The sequence below is a fragment of the Saimiri boliviensis genome, chromosome 2 (genome assembly GCF_048565385.1).
Source record: "Saimiri boliviensis isolate mSaiBol1 chromosome 2, mSaiBol1.pri, whole genome shotgun sequence".
In the NCBI taxonomy this organism is placed as follows: domain Eukaryota; kingdom Metazoa; phylum Chordata; class Mammalia; order Primates; family Cebidae; genus Saimiri; species Saimiri boliviensis.
In genome coordinates, this window is record NC_133450.1 from 40213547 (window position 1) to 40240597 (window position 27051).

Genomic DNA, 27051 nt, shown 5'->3' on the forward strand with positions numbered 1-27051 from the left:
GAGTCATCTTTTCGTTTTCCATTTCAGTTCAAAGCAGGAATATTTTTATCTTTCATGGCACAAAATTATTTTTCCACTCAAGAGCCATTTCTGGGAGTGTGCAAAGAAAATTTCAAAACTCTAGTGTTTAACAACAGAAACAGGAGAATTGCAAATCCATTTTTGTTGTCACTTGTACATATGGTACATATAGTTTTATTTATATATAGCTCTATTCCCTGACTGTATAGAAAAGATGATATAATGCTGAGGGAAAAAACTAGGCTACAGATTGACACACGTTATTAATATAAAAAGAAAAAATACTGAAAGGAAGTATGCAAATGCTGTAAGTGGCTATCTCTGAAAAAATATGAGTAAGTTAATTTTTTTGCCCCCCTCCCCCATTTCCTAAGTTTTGAACAACTGGTACTCTGATGTTTGTAGTTAGCATTAATAATTTCTTCCCTTTTTCTCCTCAAAAAATGTATGTAGGGTGCATTCAAACACATAAATCCAAGCATATTATCTGAAATGTTCCATTTGGCCGTTTGCATTAACCAACGATGCAAACGCATCTCCAAAGAGCTCATTACTTATTCTAGACAGTTAAGTCGGCTTCTCCCTTAACTCTTTCGGGTGCAACTTGCCAATTAAAATCTCGAAACTCCTCCAGTTTGGAGCTGGGTCTTTCCGAGCTCTGAGCAGCCGGCTGGCCGGTGGGTTATTCTGAATGAACAGACTGAAACCCGTGGCGACAGCGTTCCCACCTGCATTAACTAAGTGAGCGCTGGCCTCAACCGAGGCGTGGAGGCTCCACGGGTCTGATATTCAAAAGGAGACGAGGGAGAATGGGAAGCGTTCCTGAACCCCGGGCCAGGCCTCCCACCAGGTTCAGCGAAGAGCGACTGCTGGGAGTTTCAAGGGGACCCATTTACGCAAGCGGCTGCGCACAGGCGCGGGAGGGGGAATCTAATTCCTGCCTACGCATCGGCGGTTCCCGTCCTGAGTGGGACTCCCCAAGGCCAGAAGGGCCACACCAGCTGCAGGGCAGGGTCAAGACTCGAGGGCTCCCCGCCTCTTGGCCGACCCTTGCCCTGGGAATCCTCTGGTCGAAGACGACCGCCGTCCAAAGGCTCCGCACAGCACGGAAGGCCAGCCCGCTGATCTGCTAGCCGCACACCTCCCGGGATTAAGGCGCTCCTCTCAGGCCCAGCGGCTGCCCTCTTGAGCCTGCCCCACCGCCGGGCGGAAGCGGCGGCTGCACCACCCGAGGTCGCGGCTGCATCCGGGTCCTTCACGCTTCGGCCCAATCCTCTTCCCACCCTCCCGTTTCTCCGCCCTCCTACCGCCAATCCCTGATCGGGTCTCAGCCGAGCATGCTGGCGGGGGAGTGAAGGCGGACGAGGGCCAATGAGGCCTCGCTTCCCGTTTGAAGTCTCCAGTGGGCGGGCGCCGGAGGCGGGCACGGCTGCCCAGAAGGTTTGGTTGCGCGTGTGCCATGGACTCAGCCGCCCGGTGATATTGACAATAGGAGAGAGAAAGGGGCATTGACTGGGACCCACCGCGGGTAGCGAACTGTGGCTCTGGCAGCGGCGGCTCCAGCTCCTGCAGCTCCTCCTCCTTCTCTGGCTCCCTTCTCTTGCTGCCGCTGCAGATCCAGTCTTCCTCCCTCCCTTCCCCCCCTCCCCACGTCGCCGCCGCCGCCGCCGCCGCCGCAGCCGCCGCCGCCGCCGCCGCCACCGCCGCCGCCGGGTCCCGGGCAACGAGCTGAGGCGCCGCCCGCCAGGAATGTGAGCGAGGAGCCACCGGCGGAGCCGCAACGGGGTCGGTGCCGATTTGATGGGACGGGCCCGCGGGGGAGGATCGTGAGGCCGCCGCCGCCGCCGGAGCGCTGAGGTTCGGGTCCGGCCGTGAGGCCTAGAGGCTCCGCCGCCGCGGAACCGGAGGGACGCCGTACCGGACAGCCGTCGCCCCGGGCTCCCCGCAGCTCCCCGGACCTCCCCCTGCACGTCCCAGTCCCGCCACCCGCCCCCGCTGCGGCCCCCTTGCCCGTCTCCGGCCCCTCCAAGCCACAGATCATCTTCGGATTCTTCCTCAGAAGCTTCAAGGTAACTTCGTCCCTCCAGCACCGCGGCTCGCCCGCTTCCCTGCTTCCTCCCGATCTTCCTGGGGAACCCATGGGGCAACGGCCTTGGGAAGGCCTGGCCGGGCAGGCGAGGGGTGCGGTGGGGTGGGGTGCGGGTGCAGGAGCGGGAGCGCTCGTCCCACTTGTCTGATTTACCTGCAGATGCTTCTGATGATACCTCTCATTCACTCTGCACCCTCCCCCCTTTTTCTCCACCTTCTGGGTTTGGAGGCATTTTCTTGCTCCCCTTTATCCACTGGTGGGGGCGGGGAATAAAGGGGGGTTTGGTGTGAGGAGGATTCTCTAGCAGCTTATCTTTTCCAAGGCTTGGGGTGTGGGTTAGGAGCAAAGGGAGTATGTAAGCATCCCCACAGACAAACCCCTTTCCTGTCTTTCTTTACATACTGCCCCTTCCCCCTTTGGATTATCCTGAGCCAGGGAAATGCCCCGTGCCGGCTGATTAGAGGATGATAAAGCTTCGGGCGCCCTGGCCCAGGGCGAAACCTGTTTCCCCGGGCTTTGCATGGACCCGCTGTTACCTTACGTTCAGTTTTGCAATGCTTCAGGGTTGGGATCCTTGACGTTTATTCTGCGCCTTGGGCATAAGGGATAAATGATTTTTTAAAAAGCTACCTATAGATCGTCGTAGAGATGAGAGATGAGGAATAAAGAAGAGACAAAAAGTGATGGAGGAAGAGGATTTACTGAAATTTTGTAGTGTTAGAGTTAGAATGAAGTCTAAATAATTCACACACCAGATTGGAAAATCGGCCCCTAAATTTACAACGTACAAATACGATGTGGGGCTTTTGGCTGATGCAGTCATTTTGATATTTTAAAGTGATCTTAACATCTTCTGTAGTCATTCATAGTTTGCAATTCTGTTTTGAATTCATCACATTATGTTACAGCTAAATTAGGTAGATTTTTTAAAAAAAATCTTTTTTTTTAATTTAAGAAAACCAAAGAAGACTTCAAAATTCCAAACGTCAACATCATATGTGTGTGTGTTTAAATGTTTTTGTTATTTGAAATTGTGAAAATCCACGTAATCCAGTAACTTTTTATTCTTACGTGTTCAGGAAGAAATTCCCTTACTCCTTTATTTAGAAGTTAAAAACCACTTGTCTAATGTATTGGAATGACAGGTGAGTAATTGCATTTCAGCATTTCCCCCATATGCATTATTTCTATCCGAGTCTGCCATTAATCTTGAATGGAGCCTCAGTCCCATGGAAATGATGGCATCTGTTTAAATTGGTGAATGAAATTAACTGTTTTAACGCTTGTTACTTTTAGGAAATAGCTTTCATTTTAGTAACTGGAGAGGGTTAAAAAATGCAAAAGTACTGTTCAGTTCCGTAAGTTTAATGGAATGAAAATTTGTATTTGATGATGAGCTTCAAGGTCTAACCCTCGAGGGAACTCAACCTGGTTGTTTCAGTAGGCTGTGAATTTATGTTTTCAGTTCAACTTTTGTGCTTGATTTCCTCATAGTTTTATTAAGTTTTAATAACTTAAGGTGGCTTCCTTCAAAAAGAAGACTTCTTTGAAATATTTTAATTATGCCTTTTATGTGTTTTGTTTAAAGTAATCTAGCCTGTCCTCATTTGCAGTGTGGTGCAGTTTATCATAGCTAACACAGCACATCCCATTAAAAGTTATGCCTAGATAGTTTCAGTAGTAGTAAATTTCACCTTGCTGTGATACGTTGGTATAGATTCTTGAAGTACACTAAAGCTTTCAACTCCAGAACCCATTCATAATATTAAATATCTTGGGAAAATGTATTGATGGAAGTTTTCCAGCTGCAGAATAGCTCCAAAAATTACTTGAAGATGTGAAGAGCTTTGTAGTTAGAAAACAGGCAGGCAGCATGGAGTTTTTAAAGCCTAGATGAATATCTTTAATGCTTAATATGGAGTGGCACGATACATTAGAGTTCTGATATTGTTTCCATCATACATACATTATTTTCACCAATTTTCTTTTCTTTTCTTTTTTTGAGACGGAGTCTTGCTTTGTTGCCCAGGCTGGAGTGCAATGGTAGGATCTCAGGTCACTGCAACCTCCGCCTCCTGGGTTCAAGCAATTCTTCTGCCTCAGCCTCCTGAGGAGCTGTGATTACAGGCATCTGCCATCATGCCTGGGTTATTTTTGTATTTTTGTAGAGATGATGTTTCACCGTGTTGGCCAGATTGGTCTTGAACTCCGGACCTCAAGTGATCCACCCACCTCAGCCTCCCAAAGTGCTGGGATTACAAGCATGAGCCACTGCACCTGGCCAACATAAGACTTTTCTTAATTGATTTTATTTTCTTTAGCACTTATTCCCATTTTCATGTATATTGTGTGTGGGAACTTTAGAATTTGTGTAACTCACATGTATGCTTCTACCTTGAGAATGTATGGGTTTATAATACTTCTTTCTCTTCAGTAGGGATATGTCCTCAGCACCAACTACTCCTCCATCAGTGGATAAAGTAGACGGATTTTCTCGGAAGTCCGTCAGAAAAGCCAGACAGAAGAGGTCGCAAAGTTCCTCACAGTTTAGGTCTCAAGGCAAGCCTATTGAGTTAACACCTCTGCCGCTGCTAAAAGGTAAGGCTCATGACCAGGTGATGCATTCTTTTTCAATAGATCTTTCTACATCTACATATAATTTCCTTTTTGTAGAGTTTTATATGTGTTGCAGATTGAAGGATGGTGGATACTTCACACACACTGAAGTTACTAATGTGTGACCAGATATACTCACTCTTCTTTTTAAAGGGCTCAATTTAGTCCCTCTTTGGGCAAGTAAAAAGAAACTTGTTGTCAGGAGAATAGCTCACATTGATGAGTAGGTAAACTAAGTACTAGAGCAACTTTTAAGATGTCTGGGTTTGTGTTTTTGATTTTTTCTTCTATTGACATTTAGGTGGATACATTATATGCAATGACAACTACAGATTATGCTGTTTTAGGAATTAGACCCTGGTAGAGATGGTACCATTCATTAATTTACGTATAGAAAATGGTATTTGGAAGAATTCTTTTTAAAAATCAAGAAAAAAATTGTCAATTTGTAATTGGTTACATACATTCTTGTTTTCACATAGTATGAGTAGAAAAAGTATATGATGATCATACTTGTTTAGTATGATCTTTGCTTTGGAATTTGTTAATTTGTTTATTTTTATTGTTTGAGACAGAGTCTCCATTTGTTGTGCAGGCTAGAGTGCAGTGACATGATGTTGGTTCATGCAGCCTCTACCTCCTAGGTTCAAGTGATTGTCCTGCCTTGGCCTCCCAAGTAGCTGGAGCTACAGGTACCCACCACCATGCCCAGCTAATTTTTTTTATTTTTAGTAGAGACGGAGTTTCACCATGTTGGCCAGGCTAGTCTTGAACTCCTGACCTCAAGTGATCCCACCTTGACCTCACAAAGTGCTGGGATTACAGGTGTGAGCCACTGCACCTGGCCTGAAAATTTGTTAACAAGTTTTTTGTTTTGTTTGTTTTTCTTTTGACACAGTCTCATGCTGTCATTCCAGCTAGAGTTCAGTGGGGACAGAGTGAAAGTTCAGGTCAAGGCTCACTGTGGCCTCAACATCCTAGGCTCAAGTGATCCTCCCTTTCCCGAGTAGCTGGGATCAGCTTCCCGAGTAGCTGGGACTACAGGAGTGCCACCATGCCTGGCTAATTTTTCTGTCTTTTTGTAGAGATGGGGTTTGACCATATTGCACAGGCTGGTCTCGAATTGACTTGGCCTCCCAGTGCCAGGATTGTAGGCATGAGCCACCATGCCTGGCCTAATGGATTTTTAATATGAAGAGTTTTTTCTAAATTAGGTGTTTCAACTTTTGTTTGGGTATGTGGTTACTTTTTTTCCGCTTTTAATTTTCTTTTCCTTTTTTTTTTTTTTTTTTTTTTTTGAGACGGAGTTTCGCTCTTGTTACCCAGGCTGGAGTGCAATGGCGCGATCTCGGCTCACCGCAACCTCCGCCTCCTGGGTTCAGGCAATTCTCCTGCCTCAGCCTCCTGAGTAGCTGGGATTATAGGCACGCGCCACCATGCCCAGCTAATTTTTTGTATTTTTAGTAGAGACGGGGTTTCACCATGTTGACCAGGTTGGTCTCGATCTCTCGACCTTGTGATCCACCCGCCTCGGCCTCCCAAAGTGCTGGGATTACAGGCTTGAGCCACTGCGCCCGGCCTCCCCTTTTAATTTTCATGTTTGCTTCATGTTTATGAACATGACAGGCGTAAGCTACCTTTCCTGGGCATTTTTAGTAATTAATCTGAAGTAGATATGCAATAGGTGTTGTTTGAAAAATATCAGAGCATAACTTTTATAATGTGAAAACCATCAGAGTTTACCTTTGAAGGTGGATGTTTCTGTGCTGAATACTGAAGAGTGGGAGAAAGGGGATATGAACAACAGTGAGCTTTAGTGGCTTGGAGGAAACCAGGCAACCTGATTTGCTAGTTCATTATTGCAGACTTATTTCTGTAACATTTTGTGAAATCAGAAGGTATGATAAGAGAAACTGGAATGTAACTGGAAAAGAGCCTCAAAATTTAGCTTAGGAGATTTCAAGCTTCTATTTTTTTTCCGTATGAACACTTTAAAGGGCGAGAGATTCATAAATAAGATTCTAATGTTTATACAAAATTAGTGGAAACTGATTACGGTAAAGATGATGTATCTACTAGTCAGTAAAGGTGAGCTCCTATGAGCTTTGGGGAGAAAATTTTGATTAGAGATTTTGCTGGTGAAAATAAAAATAGTAATTATGAGTCTTTGGAAAGAAGATGAAGGAAACACTCTAGATTAAACTGTGTTTGAAATACAAAGTTGGGAGACATTGATTTTTAGTAATTTATTTATTTATTTATTCTTTTGAGATGGAGTCTCACTCTGTCGCCCAGGCTGGAGTACAGTGGTACAGTCTTGGCTCACTGCAATGTCTGCCTCCCAGGTTCAAGCAGTTTTCTGCCTCAGCTTCCTGAGTATCTGGGATTACAGGCATGTGCTACCACGCCCAGCTGACTTTTTTTTGTATGTGTTTTTAGTAGAGACAGAGATTCACATGTTGGCCAGGCAAGTCTTGAACTCCTGACCATGTGATCTACTCGCCTTGGCCTCCCACCGTGCTGGGATTACAGGCATAAGCCACTGTGCCTGGGCATTTTTAGTAATTTATTTAATCTGAAGTAGATATGTAATAGCTGTTAGTGCCTGTGTCTGATGAAGGACTTCATTCTAAGGAAGCCAGTTAAACATTTTTTTAGAATTAGAAGGAATTAAAAAACTTTATTGTTACACTAATTTAGACTTAACTGACCACTCATAGGGTGTTGGTTTTGTGGGTGGTGAAGTAAGCATGCATGAGAAGAATTTGGACATATGCTTTAAGAATTTGGACACCGGCCGGGCACGGTGGTTCATGCCTGTAATCCCAGTACTTTGGGAGGCTGAGGTGGGCAGATCACAAGGTCAGGAGATTGAGACCATCCTGGCCAACATGATGAAACCCCATCTCTACGAAAAATTCAAAAATTAGCTGGGTGTGTTGGAGGATGCCTGTAATTCCAGCTATTTGGGAGACTGAGGCAGGAGAGTTGCTTGAACCAGGAGGCAGAGGTTCCGGTGAGCCGAGATTGCGCCACTGCACTCTAGCCTGGTGACAGAGCAAGACTCTGTCTCAAAAAAAAAAAAAAAAAAAAAAAAAAAAGAATTTGGACACATGCTTTAATGTCTTTTTTCTTATTTTAAAAAATATACATGCCGGGCATGGTGGCTCAAGCCTGTAATCCCAGCACTTTGGGAGGCGGAGGCGGGTGGATCACGAGGTCAAGAGATCGAGACCATCCTGGTTAACAAGGTGAAACCCCGTCTCTACTAAAAATACAAAACATTAGCTGGGCATGGTGGCGCGTGCCTGTAATCCCAGCTACTCAGGAGGTTGAGGCAGGAGAATTGCCTGAACCCAGGAGGCGGAGGTTGTGGTGAGCCGAGATCGCGCCATTGCACTCCAGCCTGGGTAACAAGAGCGAAACTCTGTCTCAAAAAAGAAAAAAAACAAAAACATATATATATACACTTAACATTTATCATTTTAACCACATGTAAATGTGCACTTCAGTGGCATTAAGTACCTTGACATTGTTGTGCAGCCTTCACTACTGTCCATCTCCAGAACCTTCTCATCTTCCCCAACTGAAGCTCTGTACTTGTTAAACACTTAACTCACTGTTTCCCTCCCGCAGGCCCTGGTAACCACCATTCTGTTTTTTGTCTCTATGAATTTGACTATTATAGGTACCTTCGATAAGTGATGCCATGCAATATCTGTCCTTTTGTGACTGGCTTATTTCACTTAGTGTAGTGTTTTCAGTGTTCATCTCTGTTGTAGCATGTGTCAGAATTTCATTCTGTTTTGAAGGCTGCATAATATCACTGTATATACATTCCACATATTTATGAATTCATTGATGGACAGTTGGGTTGCTTCCACCTTTAGGCTATTGTGAATAATGCTGCCATGACCATGATGTATAGATACCTATTTAAATTCTGGCTTTTCTTAAATCACTGGATCATATGTTGAATTTTTTCAGGAATTGCCATACATATTGCCACAGCAACTGTCCCATTTTTTTATTCCCAGTAGCAATGCATACGGGTTCCAATTTTCTATATCCTCACCAACATTCATTTTCTGCTTTTTAGTTTTTTGATTATAGTCATTGTAATGAGCATGAAGTGGTATTTCATTGTGATTTTGATTTGCATTTCCCTAATGATTAATGATGTGGAGCATCTTTTCATGTGCTTATTGGCCATTTTTGTATGCTTTGCTCACTTTTAAAAGTGAAGTCTGCTAGTATTGCAAGTTTTCTAAGAACTCTGCTCTCCAAGAATATGATTTTATGGACTTGTATATTTTGCTAACATGAGAGGATTGTAGAGTAACAGGATTATATGCTGACAAACCTAATTCCAGATTAACTAATAGTGATGGTTATGTAGTAAGCACATTCTGGGTAAATATTCTGGAGATTTCCATATCTGTCTATACAATAACATAAGGAAGTAGATCAGAAATAGACTTCAGTAATGGATATTTGCTCTTGATTTTTTAGGAAGTAATTTATGGAATATAAAGAAAATATAGGAGGAATTTCTTTTTTTTTTTTTTTTTTTTTTTTTTTTGAGATGGAGTTTCACTTTTGTTACCCAGGCTAGAGTGTAATGGTGCTATCTTGGCTTACCACAACCTCCGCCTCCTAGGTTCAAGTGATACTCCTGCCTCAGCCTCCAGAAAAGCTGGGATTACAGGTGTGCACCACCACACCTGGCTAATTTTGTATTTTTTTAGTGGAGATGGGGTTTCTCTATGTTGGTCAGGCTAGTCTCTAACTCTTGACCTCAGGTGATCCACCTGCCTTGGCCTTCCAAAGTGCTGGAATGACAAGCATGAGCCACCATGTCCTGCCGATAAATTTCTTTTCTAGGAGATATATATATATATAAAATGTATATATATATTTTTGGTCATTGCCTTAGGGGAAACCAGGATAAACATGATATACATGCTAAAAGATAGTTATTGATTAGTTTTCTATAGTATTGCTTTGACTAAATTGGGTTTATTTTATTTGGGGTACAATATAAAATGTGGTTCAATTGTGTGAGTTGTTTTAAATAATGAAGTAAAAGAGGTGTTCTTAAAGTCTTTAATTTCAGGGGAGTTCGAATATGATAATTATATAAACAGTGATTATATAACTATCTTTTTAATATGTCATTTTTGAAAGTGTGGATATTCGTTAATAAGCACTTGTTTTGTGCATATGCATTATCAGAATGTTTATTGTATGCATCATAATCTTTGACTGACAGATTTATAAATAATACTGCATTAATTCTTAGCATTTTGAAGTCTGTTCACTTGCAGAACTGCAATATAATGTGATGGGAAAGTTTCTGTTTTTTCTGTTTTGCCCTATTTCTTTCTTTCTTTTTTTTTCTTTTTGAGATGGAGTTTCACTTTTGTTGCCCAGGTTGGAGGGCAGTGGTGCGATCTTAGCTCACTACAGCCTCCGCCTCTGGGTTCAAGTAATTCTCCTGCCTCAGTCTTCTGAGTAGCTGGGATTACAGGTGCCTGCCACCATACCTATCTAATTTTTCGTATTTTTAGTAGAGATGTGTTGACCAGGCTGGTCTGAAACTTCTGACCTCAGGTGATCCACCTGCTTTGGCCTTCCAAAGTGTTGGGATTACAGGCATGAGCCACTGTGCCCAGCCTATTTTGTCCTATGGCTAATAGGTGGAGTTTTGAAATCCATGTCGCTGTTATTTTCTGTAGAAAGCAACAGCACCTGTAATTCTATATAAATATACCTGTTTTTTCTGTATCTTTGTGTTAGGAAATTATAGGATGAACTTTGCAAATATAGACATTTAAATTTTCTCCATCTTTATATGCTTCTGTGAAAGTGTTTTTGGAGAGTCTTAACATTTTTGAGGCCAGGTGTGGTGGCTCACGCCTATAATCCCAGCACTTTGGGAGACTGAGTTGGGAATCTCACCTAAGTAAGCCCAAGAGTTCGAGACCAGCCCACACAACATAGTGAGACCCCCATCTCTACAGATAATTAAAAAATTTAGCCAGGTGTGGTGATGTGCGCTTCTGGTCCCAGTTACTCGGGAGGCTGAGGCAGGAGGATTGCCTGAGCCCAGGAGGTTGAGGGTGTAGTGAACTGTGATCATTCCACCACGTCCATTGTGGGTGACAGAGTAAGACCTTTGTCTCAGAAGAACAACAGTTTTTGCTTTGAGTCTGAAAGATTCTTACTCATTCACTGATAGGGAAAACCTATTAGAGGTTTAGTGCCTTACCTGCTTGATAAGAAAGTAAAAACTTGAGGGAGGCTGAGGTGGGTGGATCATTTGAGGTCAGGAGTTTGAGACCAGCCTGGCCAACATGGCAAAACTTTCTGTACTAAAAATCCAAAAATTAGCCAGGTGTGGTGGTGTGCACCTGTATTCCCAGCTACTTGAGAGGCTGAGGCAGGATAATCACTTGAACCTGGGAGGTAGAAGTTGCAGTGAGCTCATATTGTGGCACCATACGCTATGTTGCAAAAGAAAAAAGAAGGTAAAGACTTGCATACTTTCCCTATACCTACACAGCAGGATATGAAGTGAGCCTTGACTGCTACCTAGGTGAGTTGTTGAATGTGACAGTCAAACTAAACACTTAGGCAAACACAAACACACACAAATTCATGTTAATAATAATAAGTGGTAGTTGCACCTGGCTGGGTGATTTATGTTCTCCTTACCTCAGCCTCCTATGCCTCATTTCCTTGAACTGATTTTAAGTGATTCTCTAAGTTTAGATTTGAGTGAAACTCTGTCTCAAAAAATAAAAATAAAATGACCACAAGCTTTACTTTTGAACTGGAAGAACATCTGTATGTTAATAGATGTTAAAGTTCAGTTTTGGACCCTTTGAAAGAGTGTAGTAATACTTTTCTTTTGGGGAAGCAGTTTTAAGATCTTACACAAAACCAAGTGCCAAACTATGTTATTTTCATGTGTAAAAGATTGTACCCAGTTGTAATGAAGAGATACTTTATTCACTTTTAGGTGGGAATATATATATACTTAATATATCCTAATAGTTTGTTTCTGTAGCATAGATAAAATTATTGTACAGAGTTTTATGTGGACCAAAAGCAATTGGCCAGGTGCAGTAGCTCACACCTGTAATCCCAGCACTTGGGGGGCTGAGGTGGGTGGATCACTTGAGGTCAGGAGTTTGAGACCAGCCAGGCCAACATGGTGAAACCCCATGCCTACTAAAAATAAAAAAAAAATTAGCCAGGTGTAGTGATGTGCGCCTGAAATCCCAGCTGCTTGGGAGGGTGAGACAGGAAAATTGCTTGAACTGGGAGGTGGAGGTTAGAGCACTCCACCTCAGCCTGAGTGACAGATTGACTCTGTCTCAAAAAAAAAAAAGAAATTGAGAGTCCATTTACCTTATATATTCATCACTTAAAAGTGGGTTAGAAGCTTGCATTCATGTTCATCCCATTAAGAACTAATTACTTAGTTCTGGCCTGGTGTAGTGGCTCATGCCTATAATCCCAGCAGTTTGGGAGGCTGAGACAGGTAGATCACCTGAGGTCAGAAGTTCGAGACCAGCCTGGCCAAGATGGTGAAACCCCGTCTCCACTAAAAATACAAAAATTAGCTGGGTGTGGTGGCAGATGCCTATAATCCCAGTTACTTGGGAGGCTGAGGCAGGGAATTGCTTGAACCTGGGAGGTGGAGGTTGCAGTGAGCCGAGATTGCACCACTGCATTCCAGCCTGAGTGACAGTGCGAGACTCTGTCTTAAAATAAAAAATTAGCTGGGCATGGTGGTATGCACTTGTAGTCCCAGCTACTTGGGAGGCTGAGGCAGGAGAATTGCTTGAATCCAGGAGGTGGAGGTTGCAGTGAGCCAAGATCACACCATTGCACTTCAGCCTGGGCAACAAGAGTGAAACTCCATCTGAAAAAAAAAATTCTTTAACCTAGGGTTCATGGATTTCTGGTTGGGACAATGTGCATCTGGATGGGCTTTAGGGTTTCTAGAACTTTCTAAAATTATATGTAATGTTTCTGTGTATTGCCTTCTTTTTTTTTTTTTTCAAGATGGGGTTTCACCATGATGGCCAGGCTGGTCTTGAACTCCTGACCTCAGGTGATCCACCCACCTCAACCTCCCAAAGTGCTAGGATTACAGGCATGAGCCACCGCGCCTGGCCCTGTGCATTCTTTTTTGGAGGAGAGAATTCATTGCTTTCATCAGATTCTCAAAGATTCAGCCCTTCCATTTGTGCTCTCTCTCTCTAGTTAACAGTCTTTGGCTTAGACTAACTCATTGGGAATTGTGTTATTACTATTTTCTGAGTATCGTGTTAGCTGCTCTGCATGCACATATGCATCCAATCTTACCATGAAACACTGTAAGCCATCAACAGAATTCATCATAATGTGTGTCTGTCCAAGATGTAATCAAGACAGGCCATATAAAGTATTAAAGTGCCAAATGAATGTTCTCATGAGATGAGGTGGTCTTTTCTACCTAGAATTTTCTTCCCTAACTCCTTGCCATTCAAATTTTAGCTCCAGTGGGACCTCTTTGGGGACCTTCCATGATGACTTTAAAAACTAGTCTTTAGGCTGACCACAGTGGCTCATGCCTGTAATCCCAGTACTTTGAGAGGCCGAGGTGGGTGGATCGCCTGAGCCCAGGAGTTTGAGACCAGCCTGGCCAATGTGGTGAAACCCTGTCTCTATTAAAAACATAAAAATTTGCTGGGTGTGGTGGCATGAGCCTGTAATCCCAGCTACTTGGGAGGCTGAGGCAGGAGAATCGCTTGAACCTGGGAGGTGGAGGTTGCAGTGAGCCAAGATCGCGCAACTGCATTCCATCCTGGGTGACGAGAGTGAAACTCTGTCTCTAAATAAATAAATAAAATAAATAAATAAATAAATAAATAAAAAATAGTCTTTGGCTCTGTGCGGTGGTTCCTGCCGGTAATCCCAGCACTCTGGGAGGAGGCAGGAGGATCTCCTGAGGCCAGGGGTTCATGAGCAACCTGTGCAACATGGTGAGACCCCTGTTCCTACAAGAAAATTAAAAAATTAATTGGAAATGGTAGCATGCACTTGTGTCCCAGCTACTTGGGAGGCCAAGACAGGAAGGAGGATTGCTTGCTCTAGGTGACAGCAAGACTCTTGTCTCTTGAAAATAAAAAGAGTATATGAAATTTCTATCACTCTGTTCTTTCTTGTAATCTGTAATTATTTTATCTTTGTTTACTTGTCTGATATATCGGCTCTCCCCCATTAAAATACAATGTTCTGCTTAGAAATCTTGTTGTTCTTATCTCTAGGGCTTAAAACAGTGCCTTGTATATAACTGGCATTCAATAAATACTTCTTAGTAAATGAATGAACATTTTTAGTTCACATTTAGGTTGATGTAGTTGACTAATAAGTAATAAAGGCATTTATTTTTCCTTCATAGATATTTAAATACTTTTTTTTAAAACCCAGGCTAATTTTATTTTAATAAAATAAAATTTTAATACCAATTTTATTTTAACTTATAATTTACACAAAATCATAAACTTGTTTAATGAAAACTTTTTATTTTGAAAGAATCAAATTGCTGAGTGTTCACTTTGTGCTCTCGTAATTCTGCATGTTTTGGGTTAAAAACATAAGTGGTATCTTATAGAGAGGATGGAGTGGGTTTTATAGATGGCAAACTTAGGGTGATTCCTTTTACTTTGGGAATTCATCACTTTCATTTTAGAGAAATTAAGATGTTAAGTCCAGTGAAATCCCTCTGTTCTGTGTATTTGGGGACTGAGTACAGGCTAATCAGATTACCAGAATATATAGTTTTAAGAGAGAATAGCATATCTGAATATTATAATGGACTTTCAGAGCAGGGTTTTATGGGCAAATGTTCTCTCATTTGTAAAACTTACATTTTATAATAATATTGGCTCATAATAGTAATTAGATTTTGTAGTACTTAGAAAAGATTAGTAGGCCGGGCGTGGTGGCTCAAGCCTGTAATCCCAGCACTTTGGGAGGCCGAGGCGGGCAGATCATGAACTCAAGAGATTGAGACCATCCTGGTCAACATGGTGAAACCCCATCTCGACTAAAAATACAAAAAAAATTAGCCGGGCATGGTGGTGCGTGCCTCTAATCCCAGCTACTCAGGAGGCTGAGGCAGGAGAATTGCCTGAACCCAGGAGGCGGAGGTTGCAGTGAGCCGAGATCGCGCCATTGCACTCCAGTGTGGGTAACAAGAGTGAAACTCCATCTCAAAAAAAAAAAAAGATTAGTAAAGTTTCCAGATATTTCAAATAGGCTAAAAAATAGGCTAAAGTAGTTCTTTCGTTTGCAAGTGATGACATCCTCTTTTAATACTTAAAAACGGTTTTCTACTTTTTGTATTTGAAGATTTTTTTCTTTTTGAGATAGAGTTTTGCTCTTGTTGCACAGGCTGGAGTACAATGACACGATCTAGGCTCACTGCAACCTCCGCCTCCAGGGTTCAAGCAATTCTCCTGCCCCAGTTTCCGGAGTAGCTGGGATTACAGGCATGTGCCACCACGCCCGGTAACTTTTTTTTTTGCATTTTTAGTAGAGACAGGGTTTCTTCACGTTGATCAGGCTGGTCTTGAGTTCTTGAACTCAAGTGATCCACCTGCCTCAGCCTTCCAAATTGCTGGGATTATAGGTGTGAGCCACTGCGCCTGGCCTGAAGATTTTTTTTTTTAAAACTTGGATGGAATCTTATTTTTATGTTACAGTAGAATTAAGCATAGTCTTCCTCAGTAAGAATGTAGGCCTCGGAGTTATACATACCTGAGTTTGAATTCTGGGTCCACCATTACAAGCTGTTTGACTTCTAAGCCTTGGTTTTCTTTTCTTTTCTTTTTTTCTTTCTTTTTTGTTTTTTGAGATGGAGTCTTGCTCCGTTGCCCAGGCTGGAGTGCAGTGGCACTATCTCGGCTTACTGCAACCTCTGCCTTCTGGATTCAAGCAATATTCCTGCCTCAGGATCCTGAGTAGCTGGGACTACAGGCATGTGCCACCATACCTGACTGATTTTTGGTATTTTTAAAGAGGCGGGGTTTCACCCTGTTAGCCAGAATGGTCTGCATCTCCTGACCTTGTGATCCGTCCGCATTGTGATCCGCCTGCCTCAGCCTCTCAAAGTGCTGGGATTACAGGCGTGAGCCACTGCCCAGCAAAGCCTTGATATTTTTTAATCTCTAAAACAGGGAGAGTAATAGAAGCCAAATCATAGAGTCAGATTAAATTCCAGAAAGCAGGAAAAACATTTAGCCCAATGCTAGACACACTGTATGACTTGAAGAATATTAACTACTATAATTATAGGAAAAAGTGCACAATGGGGAATGTTTATTAATGTCTTTTTTGATTTTATTCCTTTAACACATTACATGGATTCTTTCCATTTAGGGAAGAAAAATATGGAGCATAAGCAGCTGTGAGAATTATACTTTTAAAGCAAACAGGAGAAACTAGTTCTGATGAAATAATCTCAGCATTACTATTTAGTTAATGTCAGTTTGAGACAGACATCTTATTTCAGGAATCAGAAGTTAAAATGGCTAATGTAATTATTTTCAAGGGAAATTCCATGTATGAAGCATTCCCAGGTGAAATTATTATTAGATAAAGTTAATTTGAAAGTTGTTAGGCCAGGTTTGGTGGCTCACACCTGTAATCCTAGCACTTTGGAAGACTGAGGTGGGAGGATCACTTGAACGCAGGAGTTGAAGGCCAGGCTGGGAAACATAGCAAACATCTCTAGAAGAAAAAATAGCAAAATTAGCCAGGTGTGGTGGTGTGCTCCTTTAGTCACAGCTACTCTGGAGGCTAAGGTGGGAGAATCACCTGAGCCTGGGAGGTCAAGGCTACAGCAGTGAGCCAGGATCACGCTACTGCACTGCAGCTTGGGTGACAGAGTAAGACCTTGTCTTAAAAAAAAAGAAAGAAAGTTGTTTACCAGGATAGGATCATCAAATGTTTTTGTAATTGCTTCTATCAGAGAATATAACTTCACCGCTCCCCTTACAGTTGCACTATTACACAATATTAAAACATTTACAAACATGGAAATTTTTAAAAAGGATGATATTGAAAAATAGTATACAGCGTTCTAATATTTAATCTCCATTTTTCTTGCCCGTTCCCCAGCACACACACTGGTCTGGAACACAGCTTTATTTTGATATTTATATTCAAAGAGAGAACTTTCTCTTTGGGTTTTGAGCCATGCTAGTTTTGCAGCATTTTATTTTGAAACAGCGAAGGGCATGAAGAAGGCCAGGTGGGGTGGCTCAATCCTGTAATCCCAGCATTTTGGGAGGCGGGCAGATCACTTGAAGTCAGGAGTTCGATTCCAACCTGGCCAACATGGTATAACCCTGTCTCTATTAAAAATACAAAAATTAGCCAGGCTTGGTGGCAGGTACCTGTAATCTCAGCTACTCAGGAGGCTGAGGCAAGAGAATTGCTTAAGCCCGTAAGATGGAGGTTGCAGTGAGCTGAGATTGCACCACTGCACTCCATCCTGGGTACCAGAGCAAAACTCTGTCTCAAAAAAAAAAAGACATAAAGAGTTGAGTGAGAAACTTCCCGAGTGTATCTTCTTGAGGTCTTTGCATAGGCTTTTAAGTTTATTGCACCTTAAGGAAACAAAATCTGAATTGAGGATTTTACCAGCTTAGGGAGTATCACAGACGGTTCTTTGTTGGTGGCTCTTGTCTTGTGGTCAATGGGTGAGTTTTCGAGGGCCCTTGACCCTCTTGAAATTCCAGGCAGTATTTTGTGTCTCTGTGCAGACTGATACTTTTCTAGACTAAGGTTTAGCGCTTTTGTCAGATTCTTAAAGGAGTTTCTCCAAAGGCTAGGAACCATTGCTTTGGGTGGTTGGCATGTTTCCTTACTCAGAATGAAGAGAGACAATTTGTCCTCTCCCTCTGTAGAAGGGAGATTTCATGACTAGAGGTTTCCTCTCCTGTATGTCTTTCCTGATTTTTAATTCTTTTTGATACTAAATAGAATTTTAAAAGATATTTGAAGGGAGACGTTACTACACGACTCTAGTGTATGATTGGCTGGAAAATTTTGATCAGCATCATTTGAAAAATTGAGCTGGGTGAATAGCAATACCAGTGATAGAATTAAGTGTGCCTGTAAATAAACATTTTTCTGAAATGGCTGTGGACCTAGAAGAATTTAGGAGGAGAAACTCAGGTTGTTTCTGCTGGTAAAGAAATAGGTTAGCAACCAGTGAAGAAGAGAAGTTATGTCTGTTGGTTTTTCAATGTGCCAGGCAATGTTGCATATGGTATCTCATTTAAGCCACACCCCCAACACCAAGAACAAGAGATGTTTTGCTTTTAACTGAGGGCAAAGCAACTTGCCCACTCCTGCAGAGAGCCCGGGGTGGGACCCTATGCCCGTCTGGCTCTAAAGCTAGTAACTTCATTGTTGTGGCAGTTAGCAATAAATGAGTGCAGGTGAGAACAGCTAACCGCAATCTGGCTCATGCTGTGCTGGGGTGATTTACTAAGACGTTTTTGCAAATACTCTGAAAATTACCAGGAGACTGAAGGTGATAAGAAAGGAAAGTGGGGAAGAGAAGGATGAGGGGAGCAGCCAGACCTGCAGCAACACTGTGGGTGTGGTAGAGTGGCAGGCTGTGGGCACTGGGCTCCTCGGGAACACTGGCCAGGAGGGAGAGCTGGGTGCAAGACGCTTCCCCAGACCCCTGTGTAACTCAATGCTGTGTCCTGGGGAAGCCATGTCCCAGAGTAGTAAGGAAGGGTTCGGTAAACTGGGGGCATTCTGGCTGCAGTGTCTCCTTGAACACACTCATCTTTCCATCTTTGGGGAACTAGCTTCTTGTAGGAAAGGGTCTGGATTCAAGTCTAGATGATGATCCCAGCCTTGTGCACTGAGGTGAGTTATTTAAACCTCTTTGGAACTTCAGTTTCCGTTTTTGTAAAATGAGACTCATGCTGCCCAAGGTGGTGGTAAGGAGTGAGTGAGGCATTGTGGGTAAAGTGCCTGACTTGTGGTTGGCTGCTTAATAAATATGTGTTCCCTCATCTTTCTGTTGGCCACTGATCTTTCTCGAAGTCAGCCCTGTGGCCCAGATCTTGTTTCAGAATATGCAGTGTTGTGAGAGAAGCAATCTGGCAAAAGTTCATTCGTTATGTAGGCACCACGAAAGACTTTTATCTCACAGTGATGTTAAATTTTAATTTAATTAATTCAGGGCTGCTTGTGCCTGGAACACTGTTCAAAGTAAAATGTTAAAACATTAAAAAGAACATGTAGCAAATTGAGACTTGGCACAATTTCAGGAAAAGTACTGTCTTCTAATAAGGAAGATACCAGCTTGAATTAACCTTTTACTGAAGTGCCCCCGGAAAAGAGTATCTGGCAATAGTAGGGCATACTCCTCCACCATATCTGATGAGGAAATATAGTGAGAATTCAAAGTAGGTTCAGGCTCCTAAAGGCTGTCTTCTCTTAGCAGCGTAGAAATCACAGCTGTTGTGTGCCTTACACATTATAAGTACCCAGCTCTCTTTTTGAATGAATGAGTAGTTTGAACTAAAGGAGATTTATAGCAAAGGTGAAGAGTTTTTTGAGGGTTAGAAGGCTACTTTTGATCTTTGTCTCATCAAATTAATTTTTCAGGAAGATAGCCATGTGTCAGAAGGACTAGTGTTTCCCCTAATTTGTGAGCAAAAATCAAAAGGACTGGATACCAGATTGACACAGGGGACTTTTTAAAGTAGAAGGAAGTTTCGGTACTCTCTGTGAGGTGTTCTATACATCCATCTGCACTTGTCTCTCCAACTCCGCCTACAACCGATAAAACTAACTGGTGTTTCTAATAGTAACCCATCATCTAGAAATAATGCTTATTTCACTTTAAGAAAGTTTAAAGATATTTTAATCAGCCAGGTGCGGTGGCTCACGCCTGTAATCCCAGCACTTTGGGAGGCTGAGGCGGGTGGATCACGAGGTCAGGAGTTCGAGACCAGCCTGACCAACATGGTGAAACCCTGTCTCTATTAAAAATACAAAAATTAGCTGGGCGTGGTGCCATGCTCCTGTAAGCCCAGCTACTTAGGAGGCTGAGGCAAGAGAATTGCTTGAACCTGGGACACAGAGGTTGCAGTGAGCTGAGATTGTGCCACGCACTCCAGCCTGGGCAACAGAGCAAGACTCAGTCTCTACAAAATAATAATAGAAAAAAGATATTTTAATCAAAAACAATTTAGATGAAGTTCTAAAACTTTCATTGAATAGAACTATATTGTATTATATTTAGATTTATGTCTTAACATTTTAAAAGGCAGTTCAGGTAACTGGAATTTAACTGTTCTGGTTTAGTGAGATATTCTAGAAATGGTATATGCTTTAGATACTCTTGGGTTTAGAAGTGGTAGACTCTACTCATACTCTTGAATTATGGCAAGATTTGAATAAAGTAAATTATACGGATAGGTTTTTTTAAACTTGTATGAAGCAAACATCTATGAAAGGAGTCTGCCTATGACCTTGCTAACTCAGTCTCCTCCAAGGGCTTTAAATTCTCATTTTTACAATTGTTACAGTGGGCTGTGCAATTCAGTCCATTTATTTATTCATTCAACACGTTTCTTTTGAGCCATAGGATACACCAGACACTGTCCTGGGAACATAGTGATGAGCAAAACAGGATTGGTCTCTGATCTTTGGAGAAATAGATGTTAATCACCTAAACAGACAAAGAGAGATTTCCAGCAATGGCAAGTGCTTTTGGAGGAATAGGGTGGCCATTCAGGGAAGGTTTCTCAGAGGAAGTGATCATGCTGAGATAAGAAGACAGGATAGGTAGATTGATGAGGTTCTTCTCAAAAGACTGTTGTAGCTGGATATCAAAGACTGGATGGGCTCTTAAGGTTTTCTGGGGCCATATCCTCAAGGCTGAATTAAGAGTTTGTCCTTAGGCTGGGCGCGGTGGCTCATGCCTGTAATCCTAGCACTTTGGGAGGCCGAGGTGGCAGATCACTTGAGGTCAGGAGTTTGAGACTTGACCTCAAATGATCTGCCTGCTTTGGCCTCCCAAAGTGGCCACCATGGGGAAACTTCACCTCTACTAAAAATACAAAAGAAAATTAGCTGGGCAAGGTGGCGGCTGCCTGTAATCCCAGCTACTCAGGAAGCTGAGGCAGGTTTACCACTTGAACCCGGAAGGTGGAGGTCATCGTGAGCGGAGATCACACCACTGCACTCCAGCCTGGGTGACAGGACAAGACTCTGTCTCAAGAAAAAAAAGAGTTTGTTCTTGATACAACCACAGAATATATAAATCGCCTCTAGATCCCCTACCCAGTCATAAGAATTAATATTTTCCTTTCATGTTTACATATTATTATCATTTTAAGTGAAAGCAGTTTATTAAGAAAGTAAAGGAATAAAAGAATGGCTACTCTGTAGGCAGAGCAGCCTACATAGTCTTATATTATACTTTTTTTTTTTTTTTTTTGAGATGGAATCTTGCTCTGTTACTGTCTTGCCCAGGCTGGAGTGCAGTGGCGTGATCTCGGCTCACTGCAGCCTCCACCTGCCGGGTTCAAGGGATTCTCCTGCCTCAGCCTCTTGAGTACCTGGGACTACAGGCATGCGCCACCACACCCAGCTAATTTTTGTATTTTTAGTAGAGATGGGGTTTCGCCATGTTGGCCAGGATGGTCTCAAACTCCTGACCTTGTGATCTGCCCACCTCAGCTTCCCAAAGTTCTGGGATTACAGCATGAGCCACCACACCTGGCCTTATATTATACTTTTATTGTTCCATGTGATGATTTATAATAGCACTATGTTGGAAGGTTACTTTGAGGTAGTCTTATTGTTGGAATTGGAATTTTAAAAAGTTCTCTTGTCATGGTAACATTGTCCTTGTTGTATTTTATGATACTGAGGTTTCCATGAAAACAAGTCACTTCATCATTGCTTGCCTTTTAAAAATATTGCTAATTTACTTTTAGACTACAAAATTGAAATATACAACAACAAAAACATCAAGTCTCTTAAAAAAAAACTGTAAATAAAATCTTTGTGGGCAGTGTGGCTCACACCTGTAATTGCAGTGATTTAGCAGGCTGAGGCGGGAGGATCTTTTGAGGCCAGGAGCTTGAGACCAGCCTGGGTGGCAGAGTGAGACCCCTGTCTCTACAGAAGAAAAAAAAAGCCAGCCATGGTGATGCATGCCTGTAGTCCCAGCTACTCAAGAGGCTAAGATGGAAGGGTACTTTGAGCCCAGGAGTTCGAGGCTGCAGTGAGCCATGATTGTACCACTGCACTTCAGACTGGGTGACAGAGTGAGATGAATTTAAAAAAAAAAAAAAATCTGGGTCAGGAATGTTGGCTTATGCCTGTAATCCCAGTGCTTTGGGAGACTGAGGCAGGAGTATTGCTTAAGGCTAGGAGTTTGAGGCTACAGTGAGCTGTGATTGCATCACTGCACTCCAGCCTGGGTAACAGAGTGAGATTCTGTCTCTAAAAAATAAAATTAATAAAATAAAATCTATCTGTAGGTTCAGCTCTATCTTCTGTGGATGCCACTATGTTATTTAAGTACACAATCTTAAGTTTTCATGTGTTTTAATTCAGTATTTTATAAACTGCTTGGAATAGTGGGGAACATAATGCAATAGGTTGAATTCATTAAGATAATAAAAATTTAGAAGATTAGATCTAGAATTATCGTCAATACCAATTGAAGTTCATTAAATGAGAATGCAAGCAACAGTAAAACCGCAGTTAGGCGAAGCAATTAACTTTGGTGGTGTTATGGTTACTGTGAAGACTGGCAAAATAAATAATTGAAAGTATTTCAAATTTGACAAATTGAATGAAGTTAAAAATTGAATCCACCTCCTTGTCACTTGCTAATTTTAAATTTTCCTGAGCTATTATAATTTAAATTATTGAGAGTTATCTGCACTGCATTCTGTGGGTGGCGAAAATTGAGTGGAGTGAGTGGTTTTCAGTACCAGTGCTTGAAGCGGAACTGGATTTGTGATGGTTTACATAAAGAAGAAAGCATCATCCCTGATTATCTCAGACTCTGACCTGACAGGGAGAGTCTAACAAAATAAATAAAAGGACTGGAGAGTTTGAGGCTTTTGATAGTCAATGCTTAAATGACCATTCTTGTACCTAAATGGTTAATGAATTTCAGAATGTTTTTAGTTATTTCATGGCTAGTTAGACAGTGTACTTCCTGTGAGTTCATATCTATCTTTAATATCAAAATATTCTTGCTGAAATTATGTTTTCCCACAGTTTTACTTAATGGAATATTCTTTCACATTTGCGTGTTAATGTAGGGCACTACACCTACCTTTGTTGCCTAGGAGGGTTTCCTATTTTTATTTTTTTGAGCAAGGCTGTTAATAGTATGTACTGTCATAACAATAATTTCACCACCTCATGGTGTCATAGTTAACAGTTGATAATCATTTGTGTCCACAAATGCAAGGATAATCAATTCTCTACCTCTTAAGCAATATGTATTTTTTGAGTCATGAGACTTGAGTTTCAAGTGGATCCTATAAAGTTGATCTCCTTTTGCATACTACATTTAGGGAAGTGAGTGTTTGTTTTTAAAAAGATTTAGTCCATCCATAGATTAAATTGTTTAAGCAAAACAATATATCATTATATATTCGGTTTGCTATTGAACTCTGAAAAGCATTCAGAAGGAATTTTTGAGTGAAGTAACATTTGGAAGCTGTCAAAGTTGGTACATTACTGAACTGAAGGATTAGCCTAGCCAAATGTGAGCTGCTTTGCTCTATGACAGATGTGAAAGCATTGTGTTCACCTGTCTTCCCAGCTGGTGTGTATTGAGTTGGGTGACTGGAGATTGGGGAATTGGATGGGTGTGATGATCTTGGCTATCTTGCCTGTGAAACATCGGAGGGATTGGTGGTTGTTGCCAAATGTAGAAAAGAGGTTGATGCTATGGGGACTGATAGGAAATAGCTATTAACCCAAAACCTTTCATTCAGTGGGAGCATTGAAAGATCCTTTTAAAAAAAATCCAAAGCAGTTGCTAGGAGTTTTGCAAAAGTATTTGGAGCAGGTGGCTTAGAATAGGAATTTCATGTTGTGTTAAACATTTTTCCTTCATGTGTGAACTTTTACTTCAAGTTATTTTTATGAACTGAAATTATGGATTTGTTGTGCACATGTAATTCTGATTAGCAATGAAACCAGTATTTAGTTTTTAGATTTTTTTTCTGTTTCTTCCTTAGATTTTTTTTTTTCTGTTTCTTCCTCATGGGAAGTTATGGTTATTATAATGTCCAAAACACTCATTTCTCATTTATCTCAAGATAATCAGTGTCATCATTGACATGGCTTAAGTTTCTGCTGAGATAAGGAAACGTATTCACCCTTGTGGAATTTTCCTTTCATAATGAATTTCAATAAGTGTCTTTGCATAATAATGTTCACAAAAACATCATTATGTGTATTTGATGTAGGTATATAGCGAGAGAAACCAAGGCTCCAAGAAATCACTGGCAGTGCAGAATTCAGTGTGATTGAATTGGAATGTCAATCAGAATTGTTTTCCAAGTTATCTTCTTGACTCAGTAGATACTGAAGTTTCTATTCTACCTCAAGTTCTTACTTTTTATTCTAAAGAATGTGAATAAAGATTCAGAGATTCTCAAGTGAAAATTTCGATCAAAGGAGGGTATTTTAGTTGTTTGACTTCAATTTTATTGAAGTTTGAGCTAGTGTCCTGTATAGTCGTTTTATTTTCTCCCATCTGTTAAAATGTTTGACATTTATTTTTTCTTCTGTTTTCCCCTCTCTTAGTATTTTTGCAGGCGGGCTTGCTTAGGGTTGTACAGAGGTATGGCCAGGTCAGAAATACAGAAGTGGCATGGGACACTAGGGCAACTGAAGATAAAGGCACAGAGATACTGCATGTTCAGCAGGGTAGAGTTATGGAAAGAGAGGAATGGGTTTGGGAGTGAGGCAGAAACCTTAGAAATCCAGTCAATTTTCCTTGTAAGTTGGGTGACTTTGGAGAGATGACCTCCTCACAGCCTCAGTTCACTTATCTGTAAAGTGGTGATACTATCATCTGTCTTGCGGGATTCATTTTAGAGGTAGTATGTGTGAACTGCCTAGAGCAGCAGCTAACACGTGATAGGTGCTTGGTAATTGACAGTGGTCATAATATTTCCGTCTTTGAGTTCAGGGAAATAAATGGTCAGTATTCCACATCCATTTATGATTATATTCTTGCCCTCTAGGATAGTGCCTCTCACGTCTTCCCTGCTTAGAGTACCTGCTGAGGGAAACCATCCTTTGAGGCAGGAAATGAATTAATGTATTTAAAGCAGTGCTGATTCTTACTATAGTATTGCTTCTTACTCATTACTTTGTCTTTTCTGGTTTGCATTTTAAATATTCTTCTAGAGAGTCTTATTTATTTATTTTTAATAGAGACGGGGTTTTACCTTGTTGGCCAGGATGGTCTCAAACTCCTTACCTCAAGCGATCCACCCACCTTGGCTTCCCAAAGTGCTGGGATTATAGGTGTGAGCCAGCGTGCCTGGCCAAGAGTCTTTTTTTTAAATGAAGGGAGTTTTTATGTAATGTAGTGTAATAAACTGAACATAGCTTTAAAGGCAGAGATTTATGATTATGGCTTGCTCTGGTTAGCAGGAAAGGTGTTGCTTTCGACAGAGCATAGTCTGTGAAAGACACATGAGTATCAAGGTGGCCAAACACTTTGAAAGACTCTGGGCTTAAGGCCCCTTGTCAGGTTTTTCTGGTCTTTTCAGTTGTGACTGAGAGCTGGCAGTGTCTGGCATGTAGGAGGTATGGAATAAGTGTTTATCGAATGAATAAATGTGATGATACTTCAGATATAAAGATGTAGTGGGGTCTAAATGTATTGGGTAGTATTTATTTGATTAGATTGGAAGAGCAGAAAGAGTATACAAACATTAAGTGACTTTTGGTGCAGCCTTGACAATAAAACAAACTCAGTTTCCTGTCATATCTGGGGTTTAGACTAGACAGAGATTTGCTGGTTCACAAGAATTGCTGCTGGCATTAACCTGGCACTTTGCAGCTCTCCTTGAAATATACCATGGAAAACATTGGGCTGGAGCCCAGGACCTAAAGAGCACATTACCTGTGTGTCTGGGGGATGTGCAAGTGGAAGAGTGAGCTTCGGGAGAGAGTGTGATACTCTAGTCCAGGCGTCCCCAAACTACGGCCCACCGCATGCGGCCCCCTGAGGCCATTTATCCGGCTCCCCGCCGCACTTCAGGAACGGGCATGTCTTTCATTGGTGGTCAGTGAGAGGAGCACAGTATGTGGCGACCCTCCAACGGTCTGAGGGACAGTGAACTGGCCCCCTGTGTAAAAAGTCTGGGGACGCCTGCTCTAGTCCTTTCTCTTACCCTTGTCCCTCTTGCCTTATAAAGATTTATATCAGCTCAGATTCCCCAGTTCTCACTCTTCATGATAAAAATTCCTCCTCTGGTCTTTTGTGTAATTTCCCTTCTACTCAGATGGACACCCAGGCTCTCTTTATTTTTGTTTGATGTGTGTTCAAGAAATATAAAAATCTTATTTTAATTCTAGCTTTAAGTAAACAATTAGAAAGGAAAAGTTTCTGTTTGTTGTTGCAGGAACCCCTCCCTGCCTCTATCCCCTGCCTCTCAACCTCTACAATCTACATTTTTTTTTTTAAATGTGTAGGAAGTGATTTTAGGTTCTCCATGTTTTTATCCCTTCATTAGTGTGTGTAATTAAGAAGTAACAGGAAATGATGTGTGGTTTTCTAAATATTAAGTAACATGAGAAGCACACTTAGTGGTTCATATTTTTGAAAGATTGTTCAGTATTTGAGGGGAGATTTACTGGAAACCTCATTTTCTGAGCTCTTCATTTTGCTGGGCATAATTCGATAAGACTTAGTCTATCCTTGTCCTTTTTACTTGAGGGCAGTGTATATTTTGAATACACCAGTGCATGATCCTGAGAGGCCTTTCTTTGGTGAGTATGTCTTCAGAAACAGAGATAATCAGGTTCTGTCTTCAGGAATTTTCTTCCTGAAGATTCATTTCCACATGTCAAATATAAACTTGGTCTATAAACTCTAGTGAGTGCTTTCATTTAACCATCCAAACAGTTTCTGTTTCAGTTCCAAAAAAGGTAATTTTCCCCCCCAGTCATTAAATAGTTAGGTTTCTTTTTCTTTTTTTTATTGGAGAGTGGGGATTTTTCACTGCTGC

General features: G+C 41.7%; 1 protein-coding gene across 4 annotated transcripts in view; it reads left to right on the plus strand.

The window, feature by feature from the left end:
- Positions 1–1900: 1900 nt before the first annotated feature.
- PPP2R5E (protein phosphatase 2 regulatory subunit B'epsilon) overlaps positions 1901–27051 on the plus strand; it is a 169476-nt gene continuing 144325 nt past the window's right edge. The window contains exons 1-2 of one of the 4 annotated variants that reach the window (XM_003924420.4): positions 1901–2090; positions 4545–4708. In XM_003924420.4, the coding sequence (XP_003924469.1) occupies positions 4552–4708 (157 nt within the window). In that variant the 5' untranslated portion in view covers positions 1901–2090; positions 4545–4551. The remainder of the gene's footprint in view (positions 2091–4544; positions 4709–27051) is intronic. The other 3 variants (XM_074393150.1, XM_010335143.3, XM_010335142.3) reach the window with 3 other exon arrangements.